The sequence below is a fragment of the Bos indicus x Bos taurus genome, chromosome 25, assembly GCF_003369695.1.
Source record: "Bos indicus x Bos taurus breed Angus x Brahman F1 hybrid chromosome 25, Bos_hybrid_MaternalHap_v2.0, whole genome shotgun sequence".
Lineage (NCBI taxonomy): Eukaryota > Metazoa > Chordata > Mammalia > Artiodactyla > Bovidae > Bos > Bos indicus x Bos taurus.
This window is the reverse complement of record NC_040100.1, coordinates 20,213,886-20,227,017: the sequence shown is the minus strand read 5'-3', so window position 1 is coordinate 20,227,017 and position 13,132 is coordinate 20,213,886. Positions and strand designations below refer to the sequence as shown.

At 41.4% G+C, this 13,132-nt stretch overlaps 1 protein-coding gene across 8 annotated transcripts in view; it reads left to right on the top strand.

Annotated features, from left to right (window-relative positions):
- The window catches only part of TNRC6A (trinucleotide repeat containing 6A), a 224,813-nt gene that overhangs the window by 35,240 nt on the left and 176,441 nt on the right, over positions 1-13,132 (top strand). For 6 of the 8 annotated variants that reach the window (XR_003508592.1, XM_027526756.1, XM_027526755.1 and 3 more), the window contains one exon: positions 7,788-7,911. The exons of 1 other annotated variant lie outside the window; for it this stretch is intronic. Coding sequence is in view for 6 of the 7 variants with exons in the window: in XM_027526756.1 (XP_027382557.1) it covers positions 7,832-7,911 (80 nt within the window). In the remaining variant the exon portion in view is untranslated. Of the gene's footprint in view, positions 1-7,787; positions 7,912-13,132 lie in introns of those variants that run through there. One more of the 8 variants, XM_027526752.1, reaches the window with a different exon arrangement.

The window sequence follows — 13,132 nt, the reverse complement described above, 5'->3', positions numbered from 1 at the left end:
ATCCCACTATGTATTACAAATATTTTTTAAGTAGATAAATTAAGATTTCTAATTGGAGTTTCAATATCAATCACTCAAAAGTTAATAGAATGAATATACAGAGAAGGTGGCTCAGATGGTAATGAATCTGCCCACAGTGCAGGAGAACCCTGCAATGCACGAGACTCAAGTTCGATCCCTGGGTCAGGAAAATCCCCTGGAGAAGGAAATGGCAATGCACCCCAGTATTCTTGCCTGGAGAATTCCACAGACAGAAAAGCCTGGTGGACTACAGCCCATGGGGTTACAAAGATTAGGACAACTGAGTGACTTACAGGAAGGACAGAGAAGTAGAAGGATATGTAGACCTGGAAAGCACTATGAACCAATTAAGCATAATTAAGATTTATACAATTTTCACACAACAGTAGCATACAAATTCTATTCACATTCCCATAAACTGTAAACTAGGAGACACTGGAACATATCCAGGGACATAAAACAAGGTGCAAAAATTTCATGGTCTAAAGGTATTGAAATCATACAGAGTCTATTCTCTTATCACTGTGTAGGTCTTTTCTTGGCAAAATTGGAGTATAATTGCTTTCCCTGGAGAAGGAAATGGCAAATCACTCTAATATTCTTGCCTGGGAAATCCCATGGACAGAGGAGCCTGGCAGGCTACAGTCCATGGGGTCATAAGAGTCAGACATGACTGAGCATGCACACATAATAATTGCTTTACAATGTTGTGTTAGTTTCTGCTATATAGCAGCATGAATTCATTATATGTATACATATATCCCTTCCTTCTTGAGCCTCCTTCCCATCCTGTTGGGCTTCCCCAATGGCTCAGCGGGTAAAGAATCCGCCTGCAATGCAGGAGACACAGGAGACGTGGGTTCGATCCCTAGGTTGAGAAGATCCCCTGGAGAAGGAAATGGCAACCCGCTCCAGTATTCTTGCTTTGAAACCCCATGGACAGAGAAACCTGGAGGGCTACAGTCCATGGGATCGCAAAGAGTGGGACACGACTAAGCACGTGGACACAGCCCATCCAGCTAAGACATCACAGAGCACCGAGCTCTGCTCCCTGTTCCACAGCAGCTTCCCATTAGCTGCTACTTTACAGATCAGATCAAATCAGATCAGTTGCTCAGTCGTGTCCGACTCTTTGTGACCTGGTGAATCGCAGCACACCAGGCCTCCCTGTCCATCACCAACTCCCGGAGTTCACCCAGACTCACGTCCATCGAGTCAATGATGCCATCCAGCCATCTCATCCTCTGTCATCCCCTTCTCCTCCTGCCCCCAATCCCTCCCAGCATCAGAGTCTTTTCCAATGAGTCAACTCTTCACATGAGGTAGCCAAAGTACTCTCTATTTTCGTCCCACCCTCTTATTCCGTGCTGTGTCCACAGTCCATTCTCTATGTCTGCATCTCTATTCCTGCCCCTCAAATAGGTTAATCTGTACCATTCTTCTAGATTCCATATATAGGCGTAAATACACAATATTTGTTTTTCTCTTTCTGACTTACTTCACTCCCTATAACAGACTCTGGGTTCATCCACATCACTACAAATGACCCACATTAAGGTCTTTAAACCATTTTGAGTTTATTTTTGTGTATGGTGTGAGGAAATGCTCTTATCTCATTGTTTTACACGTGGCTAGTCCGTTTTTCCAGCACCACTTGTTGAAGGGATGGATATTTTTTTCTACCTGTGTTTCCTTGCCTTCTTTGCCATAGATTAATTGACTATAGGTGCATCAGTCACTTTTGAAGTAATGTTAGTTGTATATTTGTTCGTTCCCTGCGCCCATCTGCCATCATTAAGGCATAGACTTCATCCGTCTTTTTTATCACCATATGCCTAGTGCTTCCTGTGATAATTCAATAATAAAATTTCAAAATAAATGTACATTAGATATTAAAGTTCTTTTAAGTGTTCCACACACATTAAATAGCATGCAAAAATTACAAATTATCACAAGGACCATAGAAACTCTCTGCTGAACCTAAAGGGCTCAAGTTGGACCTATCTGTCCATCCCCTCTATTCTTGTTTCTACACTGTCCCATGTTTGTGAAGTCACTTCTGTAAGAGAGCAGATTATCATCTTAGGGAAACTGAGGTTACAAGTTCAGGGACTTCAGAGAGTAATTACAAACAGCAACAGAGGAAGTGGGATATGCTTTCTAGGGTAGGGCAATATCAGCCCCATTTTAATGACCTTGACCCTCTCTCATAATTACGCTGTATGTGATCTGTTTATGGAAGATATCTAATTTGTCTGTTTCACCTAGAATTTAATATTGAATTCACAACCTAAGCATCATTTATTTTTCACATTCAGCTATTTTTTTTTTTTAAAGAAGTCTTATTCTCCACACACCCAACTCCAGTACTCTTGCCTGGAAAATCCTATGGACAGAGAAGCCTGGTAGGCTGCAGTCCATGGGGTCGCTAAGAGTTGGGCATGACTGAACAACTTCACTTTCACGTTTCACTTTCATGCATTGGAGAAGGAAATGGCAACCCACTCCAGTGTTCTTGCCTGGAGAATCCCAGGGACAGGGGAGCCTGGTGGGCTGCCGTCTCTGGGGTCGCACAGAGTCGGACACGACTGAAGCGACTTAGCAGCAGTAGCAGCAGCATTCTCCACACAACTTTTTCAATTTGTAAAGCTAGAATTTTCTTTCACCTAAATTGCTTTACTATTTATTCATGAGAATCTGTGCCTTTTTTTTTTTTTTTTTTTTGCCCATTCCACTAGACTTGTGGGATCTTAGTTCCTCAAGCAGGGATTGAACCTGGTCCTAGCAGTGAGAGCACCAAGTCTTAACCACTGGACCACCAGAAAATACCCCCTGCCTTCTTTATATCGTACTTTCTCAGCTGTTTCATCATATCATTGCATGGACATTCCGTTTGCTGGTTTTGGGGAAAATTTGTTGCTCTTTGAGTATGTATTTTGTAAATTTCCAGGACTCTTTTCTTATTGCTGATCGTTTTTTGATGATTCTCCTAGGTTTCATGCAAGGAAAGATCGTTTTTGTCTCACTGCCAAGAGCTATACCTTGTTTTGTCTCCATGGTTTTTTGTTTGTTTTTGTTCGAGCTTCCAGAAAAACAACAGAACACAGCGGTTGCTCATATCCTGGTTCAGCTTCTGACTTGAAAGAGACAAGGTCTGATGTTTTATTGTTAAGGACGATGCTGACTGTTGATCTGAGATTCTTTGATCATCCACTCCTTAATTCATTACATATTTATTGGTCCCCTTCCAAGTGCATTGGGTTTGGCAGTATATAGGGCACTGAGCGCCTTGGGGAATGCAGCCTCCATGGCATGGTGCCAGCGGAAGCCAGATTGCAGTGGTTTGCAGAGAGGCATGCGATGGAAACCTTCTTTAACACATGCCAAGAGTTTTCATCAGACATGGATGCTGAATTATTTTTTTATTTTTATTGAAGTACACTTGTTTACAACGTTGTGTTAATTTCTGCTGTACAACAGAGTGATTCAGTTATACATATATACTTTTTTAATATGAATTATTTTTTAATGCTCTTTCAGCATTTATTAAATGATTTTTTTCTCATTTGACCTAGAGGGATGACTGAACATATTAATATGTTTTCATTCATTTATTCAAGAAATAGTTGAGTGCTTCCATATAAGCCAGGCACTCTTCTATTATTGTGATAAGTTGTGATTTTTACAAAATGTAAGCTGTTGTGATATCTTTGCTATCAGTTTGTAAAATATTCAGTGGTTTTTTTTTACAATACTAGGATAATTTCTACTTAACTGTGGTGTGTTTTTCTTTACATTTTAATCACTAAGTCAAAGACCTTATTATTAATAATTCAAAGGATGCAAAATAATACAAAGACAGAAAGTTCTCATCCAATTTTCCAGGATCCCAAAGGATATTCCCTATTGATAGATATTTCTGGACCTTTTTCTTTTTCAGTTTTAGTAAACTTAAAAAAAAAATCATTTGCAAGCATTTTATGGAGGAGTTTCACATTGGTATTCATGGCTGTGGTACAGATGTCACAGTGGGAGACCACACCTGGCTCCACATCAGGTTGGCATCTCCTGCTAAATGGCACTTTGCTGCAGACCTGCCCCATCTGTTCTGTCTGGGCGACACGGCATTCCCCTCCCCTCTCCGCCCCATCCCCTGCTCTGGGCAAGCTGGGAGCCTTGCAGCGGTAGCCGAGATTCATTTGTTCTAAAGGTATTTACTGAGCACTTATCTAGCTCCATGGAACTCACATTCCAGGCACGGCAAATAATAAACAAAATATATCAAATGTACAGGATGTTAGATGGTGATAATAAGTATGGAGAGAAAGCACGGAAAGGGGATGGGAAATGTTATTGGGGGAGTTTTGTTTGTTGTTCAGTTGCTCAATCAAGTCCAAGTCTTTGCGACGCTATGGACTGTAGCCCACCAGGCTTCTTTGTCCGTGGGGATTCTCCAGGCAAGAATACTGGAGTGGGTTGAAATTTCCTTCACCAGGGGATCTTCCTGGCCAGGGATCAAACCCGGGTCTCCTGTGTTGGCAGACAGATTCTTTACCACTGAGCCGCCTGGGAAGCCCTATTGGGAGAGAGGGAAGCATAATATTGTGGAAGGCTGAGAGTCTTTGCTGAGAGTTCAGACAGCAGTGGAGAATGGATGATCCACAGCCACTTACCACAATATCCATGAATCCCCAAAACACAGTGTTGAGCAAGAGAAGCAAGGCAATGAGAGGCGTATTCTATAGGATTTCGCTTATACAGAGCACAAAAACAGGAAGAGTGGCCTGTGACATCAAAGTCAGGTTAACAGTTATTGCAGAAGTGAAGGAGTGTTTAGAAGGAGACACAGTGGGAATTCTGTTAATGGTCTGTTTCTTAATCCAGGTGCTCTTAACACTCGCGTGTTCAGTCTCTCAAAATTCATCAGACTGAACATTTGTAATTGTGTGCCTTCTCTATACAAATATTACATGTTAACAGTTTCATTTTTTTTTTTTAATTCAAAGTTAGCTATCTCATCGTTGGATGGTACAACCAGCGGAAGGCCCCATGAAATCTGCTGCCTTGTCTGTTTCCCCCAATACCTGGCACATAACGGGATTCACTACATGTGTATGTTTCAATGAATAAGTGAATCAGTAAACAAACGCACCTCTATAACCTCTAACTGGTTTTGTACCTGGCTTCCCTTAAGCTAATCGTTAGGGAAAACTGAAGCAATGGTTATTTTTGTTGTCATTTTTGTGTTTCATTATTATTTTTATTTTTTAGGTTGTATTTATTTATTGAAGTATAGTTGGTTTACAATCTTGTGTTAGTTTCAACAAAGCGATTCAGTTATATATACATATGTATCTATTTTTTCAGATTCTTTTCCCTTGTAGGTTATTATAAAATGTTAATATTAAATTTAGTTCTCTGTGCTATGCAGAAGGCCTTTGTTTATCTAATATATGATAGTGTGTATATGCTAATCCCAAACTCCTGATTTATCCCTCCCCCCTTTCCCCTTTGGTAACCATCGTTTATGTTCTATGTCTGTAGGTGTATTTCTGTTTTGTGAACAAGGCCCTTTGTGTCATATTCAAGATGCCACATATGAATGATATCATCTGATATTTATCTTTTTCTTTCTGACTCACTTCACTTCGTGCGGTAATCTTTAAGTCCATCCAAGTTGCTGCAAATGGCATCATTTCATTCTTTTTCGTGGCTAATATTCCGTTGTGTATATGCACTATATCATCTTTATCCATTCATCTGTTGATGGACATTTAGGTTGTTTCCATGTCCTGGCTATTGTAACTACTGCAATGAATAATGGGGTACATGTATCTTTTTGAATTATGGTTTTCTCCAGATATATACCCAGGAGTGGGCATGTATTTTTAAAATTATTTATATGAGAATATAAATAATTTTCTTCTGCTTATATGAGAATAATAAATTCATTCAGCAGACATTCAAATACTTCTAGGATTTAGAGTCAGGAGATCAAATGAGGACAAAAAGTTGTCCGTTGAGTCTGGCAACATGTAGGTTCTTGATGGTGTTGGTGGAAGCAGCTTCATTCTTGTGCATGTAACAGATACCAGACTGCAGAGGTCTAAGGGGAAATGGGATCTGAGGAGCTGCAAACAGCAAATGCTGACACATACTTCCAGTCCTTTAACTCTAAAAGTTAGGAGTGAATTGTGTGGGGTTGATAGTTTTCTTTTTCAGTGTTTGTGTGTTTATCATGAAAAATGAGCAAAACCGGAGCCTGTTTACATGCTAACGCAGGAAATCAGTAGCCAGGAGTTGTTCAGTTGCTCAGTCGTGTCTGACTCTTTGCAACCCCACAGACTGCAGCATGTCAGGCTTCCCTGTCCTTGAGCATCTCCTAGAGTTTGCTCAAAGTCATGTTCATTGAGTCGGTCATACCAACCAACCATCTCATTCTCTCCGTCATCCCCTTCTCCTGTCCTCCATCTTTCCCAGCATCAGGGTCTTTTTCAAGGCAGGAGTAGTTCCAGTCGTTTACTTCTGCATTCAGTCTGTCAATCACCCTTGAAGTCCACAACTACTTATTGGTACCTTTTGTATCAGTTCTTGACAGCGGTAAAGAGCAGTGAATAAACTGGACACAATCTCTGCCCTCCTACAGCTTACAATCTATTAAAGAAGAGACACTGAAGACATAGGTGACAGAAAGAATGCTGCTGGCAAGGGTGTTGAATCAAAATACAATAGGAAGAATTAGCATAGGCAAGAGACAGCCTTACAGTGAGACAGTGGTGATACACCTTTTTTTTTTACAAAGGGATAAGGCTGAAAAATGGATACGAATGTTGCTAAGAAAAATTACTGGTGAAGCAGCATGGTGCATTCCTTTTAGGCAAGAGCGTGGAAAAGTACACAAGATCAGGTGAAACCAGGCAGAGGACAGTAACTTAAGCCAGGCTGTTTGCAGGACCTGGATGCTGGATGAAGACTTTAGAGGTACATAATTCAGCAGCTGCCCACCTTGGTTCACAAATCAAACAGTTGTCAAGGGTGACTCATAAGACCTGTAAATAAGACTGCGTAGATGTCTGCAGAGTCACATCTGACACCAGGATCAGTAAGGCAGCAGCGAAGTTAAAAACCGCATGAAGCTTCCAATGAAAAAAATCTCAGAGGAAAAGCCATACTGGAGAAGAGATGCTTTTCTGACAAGTTTTCTCCCAGAAAAGCATAAGTATTGATTTTTGTTTTAGTTGAACACGAGCTGACGTCATTGGCCTCCCTGTAGGGCTTTATATTAAAAAATGATTGTGTAACTCTCAGCTTAATGAGAACCTCACAGGATGGGAGGTGTAGAGAGACCAAGAACAACCAGGGAGCCAATAGGTCCCTGTTACCCATCTTTTGTGCGATTCCTCACTATTAAAGTGATGAGTTTTTCTTCCTTATGCTCTTTTTCTCCCTCCCCTTCTCTCTCTTTTTATTTTCAAGGTGGGTAATTAAATCCTCAATAAGTGTAATGCTATTACAGTCAAAATATCAAGTTTGCAGATTATTATTTTTTAAAATATTAATAAAAACAAAGTTTCTCTGTCCTTCCCTTGCATTTGGATAGGCTTTCTTGAGTGGGGGAAGAAAGGGATGGAATTAGTTAGCACCCAAAATTGGCCTATGAATGTGTGTCTTATAGGTAAATCTGTATCACTGGCTGTAATTGGGAGGGAGAAAAAAAAATTCAAAGCAGAGAATCACTAATATGATGCAACCCCTTCATTTCTCAGGTGTGAACACAGGCCCAGAGAGGTGATGTGATTTGCCCTAAGCCATGCAGCTAGTGGCAGAGCCAGGCCTAGAAGCCAGGTGTCCTGGCTCCCAAGACATTCCGCTGCCCGAGGAATGGAACAGGTAGTATCGCTCACACTGGGGGCCATGGGTCAGTCTTTTCAGCTCAGAGCTGCCTGGGGTTCCAACCAAGGAAACCAGAGGAAGCATCAGCTCAAATTGCTGACCACTGAATGACTCAGGGATAAAATTGAAACTGGGTAAGAGACAGAAGGGGAAGTTTGACATGTAACCCTCATAACTCTGAGACAGAGTCCAATGGACTGTGCTCCCAAAGCAGCGGTCAACTTCTCAAGGTGGTTCTAGCTGACCGTGTCATGTCCTTCTTCAAATAGCGAGGTGGTGAGTCACCTTCTGGCCATTCTGACACCCACGCTGTCTCCGGTGCAATTCACAGTGTTAGGACAATCAGTGACCACTTGCAGAGGACAGCTGAGGAGTCGGGGAAAAAGAAAGTGAGGAAGACCAGTTAGGAGGCTTCTGTAGGGACCCAGGAGGGAGATAATAAGGAAAGGCTGGCTGGTGGGATCTGCTGGATCAGGGTGACATCACCTGGGTTCGTGGCTGGGAAAACTGGCCAGCAGTGATAGTGGAAAGGTGGGCAAAAACTGAAATGTACATCCAAATGGGGAGGAAAAGAGTTCCTGCTTTCATATGTCTTAGGGTGTTCTTAAGACTAGCGTGGATAAAACCAGAGCTACCTGTGATGCTATGAGTAAGATTTATTCTGTATATATAAACCTGGGTACTGGTTACTGTTAACATGTATTGACCCCTCTGAGGAGTCTTAAGTCATAGTTTCCTTTTCCTTTATTCCTTTTCCTTTATAGTGATTATTTATGGAGCACCTACTGTGTGCCAGGTTCTTTTCTGAGTACATGGTATACATCAAGTCAGCTAAATATTGAATACTCTTGTCCTCATGGAGCTCATTCAGAGAAAAGTGGCCACAGAAGTCAGTCTCTTGGGAAAAACAATAGGCGAAGACAGCTGTGAGAGAAATAGCTCATTGAGATGGTATTGATCAAAGTAATAGCCAGAAAGAATAGGGTGAGTTTTACTGGCTCCCTCAGAGAAAGATTTTTTTTTTTTTTTTAGTTTTACTATTTCCTCTCTGATTTGGTTACTTTTTATATCTTTATCTTGCCTAACTGCTCTGGCTCTGGTGGTTCATATGGTAAAGAATATGCCTGGAGTGCAGAAGACCCAGGTTCGATCCCTGGGTCAGGAAGATCCCCTGGAGAAGAGAATGGCCACCCACTCCAGTATTCTTGCCTGGAGAACATCATGGACAGAGGAGCCTGGTGGGCTACAGTCCATGGTGTCACAAAGAGTCAGACATGACTGAGATACTTTCACTATGACATTAGTACTGTGTTGAATAGGAGTGGTAAACTGGGCACCCTTATCTTGTTTTTTGCTCTTAGAGCAAAAGCTTTCAACTTTTCACTCTCTCTCTCTCTCTTTTTTTTTTTTTTTAAATCAGAGTATAGTTGCTTTGTAATGTTGTGTTAGTTTCTATTGTACAGCAAAGTGAATCAGCTACCCATGTACATATATCCCCTCTTTTTTTTTTTTTTTTTACTTTACAATATTGTATTGATTCTGCCACACATCAACATGAATCCACCATGGGTGTACACGTGTTCCCCATCCTGAACCCCCCTCCCACCTCCTTCCCCATACCATCCCTCTGGGTCATCCCAGTGCACCAGCTCCAAGCATCCTGTATCGAACCTGGACTGGCGATTTGTTTCTTATATGATATTATACATGTTTCAGTGCCATTCCCCCAAATCGTCCCACCCTTGCCCTCTCCCACAGAGTCCAAAAGACTGTTCTATACATCTGTGTCTCTTTTGCTGTCTTGCATACAGGGTTATCATTACCGTCTTTCTAAATTCCATATATATGTGTTAGTATACTGTATTGGTGTTTTTCTTTCTGGCTTACTTCACTCTGTATAATCGGCTCCAGTTTCATCCACCTCATTAGAACTGATTCAAATGTATTCTTTTTAATGGCTGAGTAAGACTCCATTGTGTATATGTACCACAGCTTTCTTATCCATTCATCTGCTGATGGACATCTAGGTTGCTTCCATGTCCTGGCTATTATAAACAGTGCTGCGATGAACATTGGGGTACACGTGTCTCTTTCCCTTCTGGTTTCCTCAGTGTGTATGCCCAGCAGTGGGATTGCTGGGTTGTATGGCAGTTCTATTTCCAGTTTTTTAAGGAATCTCCACACTGTTCTCCACAGTGGCTGTACTAGTTTGCATTCCCACCAACAGTGTAAGAGTGTTCCCTTTTCTCCACACCCTCTCCAGCATTTATTGCTTGTAAACTTTTGGATAGCAGCCATTCTGACTGGCGTGAAATGGTACCTCCTAGTGGTTTTGATTTGCATTTCTCTGATAATGAGTGATGTTGAGCATCTTTTCATGTGTTTGTTAGCCATCTGTATGTCTTCTTCGGAGAAATGTCTGTTTAGTTCTTTGGCCCATTTTTTGATCCCCTCTCTTTTGGATTTCCTTCCCATTTAGGTCACCACAGATCACTGAGTAGAGTTCTCTATGCAATATGATAGGTTCTCATTAGTTATCTGAAAGATTTTCTTCTAGGCAGAGAGAACTGAGATAACAGAGTTGTCTGGATCTGCCCAGATCAGTGACTGTGATCTTGCAGCTCCTGACAGGACCAGACACCCAGGAATAAACTGCAACGCAGGAGACACATGGGGAGGGGCTCTGAGCCAAGGCCAAGTGAGGAGGTTCAGACGTGCAGACGGAACAGAGTGTCTGAAGGAATGATCCGCTCACGTGGGTAGTCAGACTTCCAGAGACCAAGGAGTTTTGTCACAGATGATTTCAACACAGGAGCGTCGGGAGCAAGCCATGGGAAGTCTGGGAGCATCTGGGATCTAGCTAAGTCAGATAAAGGGTGAGCGCCAGTCGTGGAACTGAAAGCAGGGCTGTGTTTGAGGAACATTTCCCACCTATGGGAGGAGCAAACAACATCCCAAGCAAAGCACTGAAAACAGAGACTCGGGCCCAGGAATGAGAAAGGGAGATGCCATTGGAACCAGAGCATGAAGTAGGGACTTGGTCACAGGAGCCCAGTTATTACCTGGACCCTTCATCAAACCTGGCGTGATAGCCATGAACCGTTAAATCTCTGGGAATTAAGCCTTCATCCCACTGATGCACAGGACCTAGCCTTTAGAGAATGTGTTGTATGTAATATATTATCAGTAGGATACATTATATGTAAGATGAGGGAACAGGAAATGGGCACCATCTCCCTTCCCCGACCTCCGCCAGGATGGAGGGAAAAGGTCGTGTCTGTTGCTTCTTTTGTCAACAGTAATCCCCATTAGTGCCTCCTTGGTTGCCATGGCATTGGATGGTTCCAGAGAATCCTTTTTCTTGAATTATCCCAAGTACTCACCCCAAGACTCCAAGGATGGGTTTCTTAGCAAGACTGCTGGTTAGGGCAGGCACAGAGTCCTTATCTGCATTTTACTTAATCTTTGCATGTTTCTTTCAACTACCACCCCATCCACCCTCATGCTTAGTCTCAGCTCATTCTCCAATCCACATTCCTTCCATTTCCATCTCCCTGGCTTCCACCTTTCTTGCTTATTCCCTATTTGGAAATTTAGCTCTCTCTTCACACGGCTTGGTGCCATCTTTGCCTGATTCTACGTATTCCTCCAGCTATGCTTCTGTAGTGGACGTTATGTTTGATTCTCCAACCCACCCTCATCAGTAGCGGCAATGCAGTTTGGTCCACACACTGCCACAGATACCATGTTAAGGTTGGCTTCCACTCAGCCCAGAATCTGTCTCTGCACCACTCAGCCCAGAATCAAAGTCCCAGGAGTAAGCATCTGACAGCCCAGGTTCATGGCTCCTTGGATCAGGTTCCATGGGTTTCCATGGTGTGGGAGCTGAGAAAGGAGGCAGCTGCCTTCAACTGCCCTCTTGTCAGTCCTAATCACAATGGATAATTCTCTCGGGGGTAATCTGGTGGTAATCAGAAGGGAGGGATTCTAATCAGTGTTGTCCAATGGAATAATAATGCAAAATCTTCAAGTACCACATTGAAAAAGGCAGAAACAGGTGAAATTAATTTTAATATTTTATTTAACCAATATTTCCAAAATATCATTGTGTTGACATGTAATCAAAGTATAACAAATTATTGGTAAGATATATTCCTTTGTAAACGTTTTGTTTCATTGAAGTATAGTTAATTTACAATGTTGTGTTAGGTTTCTGATATGAAACAAAGTGATTCATTTGTGCATATATACATTCTTTTTCATTATGGCTTATCATAGGGTACTGAATATAGTTCCCTGTGCTATGCAGTAGGACTTTGTTGTTTATCCAGAAATGTTCCTTTGTATGGTTGTTTTAAGTCTTTGGAATTCAGGGTGTATTTTTCTCTCACAGCACAGCTCATCCAGATGCTACATTTTTATTGGAAATATTTGATCTATGTTTATATTTGGGGCTTTCCTGGTGGCTCAGCTAGGAAAGAATCTGCCTGTTAATGCAGGAGACGTGGGTTCAATCCCTGGGTTGGAAGATCCCCTGGAGAAGGAAATGGCAACCCACACCAGTATTCTTGCCGGAAAATCCCACGGACAGAGAGGATCCTAGCAAAAAAAAAAAAAAACTAGAAACACATTCCCAAGTTCTTCCAGACCTGCTTAAAAGTTATCCAATTACTGAATCAAGTACCAAAAATAATTTGCCTTTAATATTCGCCTCCACATTGACAAGACAAATAGATCTTTATTAGAAGAATTGTTTGAAGCATAAGTTTATCTGTTTCAAAGCTATGTTTGTCCAAGTTATGTTAATACATTGTCTCTTGTGTCAACTCAGTAATATTAAGATGGAATGTGAAGGAGTATTGCACAAATTGAAAAGTAATTCTAAATTTATTCTTCCAATTTTGGGTAGGTTTTGCAGATAATTTACATAATACTGCTTATCATTTAAAATATTTTATATGTTGATTCATACCATTAAAGGTATAAAAATTATTGTTGATTTACATTATAAAAAGTTTCCATTTTAGTGTAAACCCTTGTACTTTTCTAACTGGGTCACAAGGTAGCTTTTTGTCTTTCCTTAGAGCTTCAGTGCATCTCATTCATACCCACTGTGATATCAGTAAGAAAACTTAAATCTCACTGCCATTGTTTATCTTTGATTCCTAAGTATTTGGTAAGAGTTTCTTCTGTTTCAAGAAAATCTTGAGTTGGAATT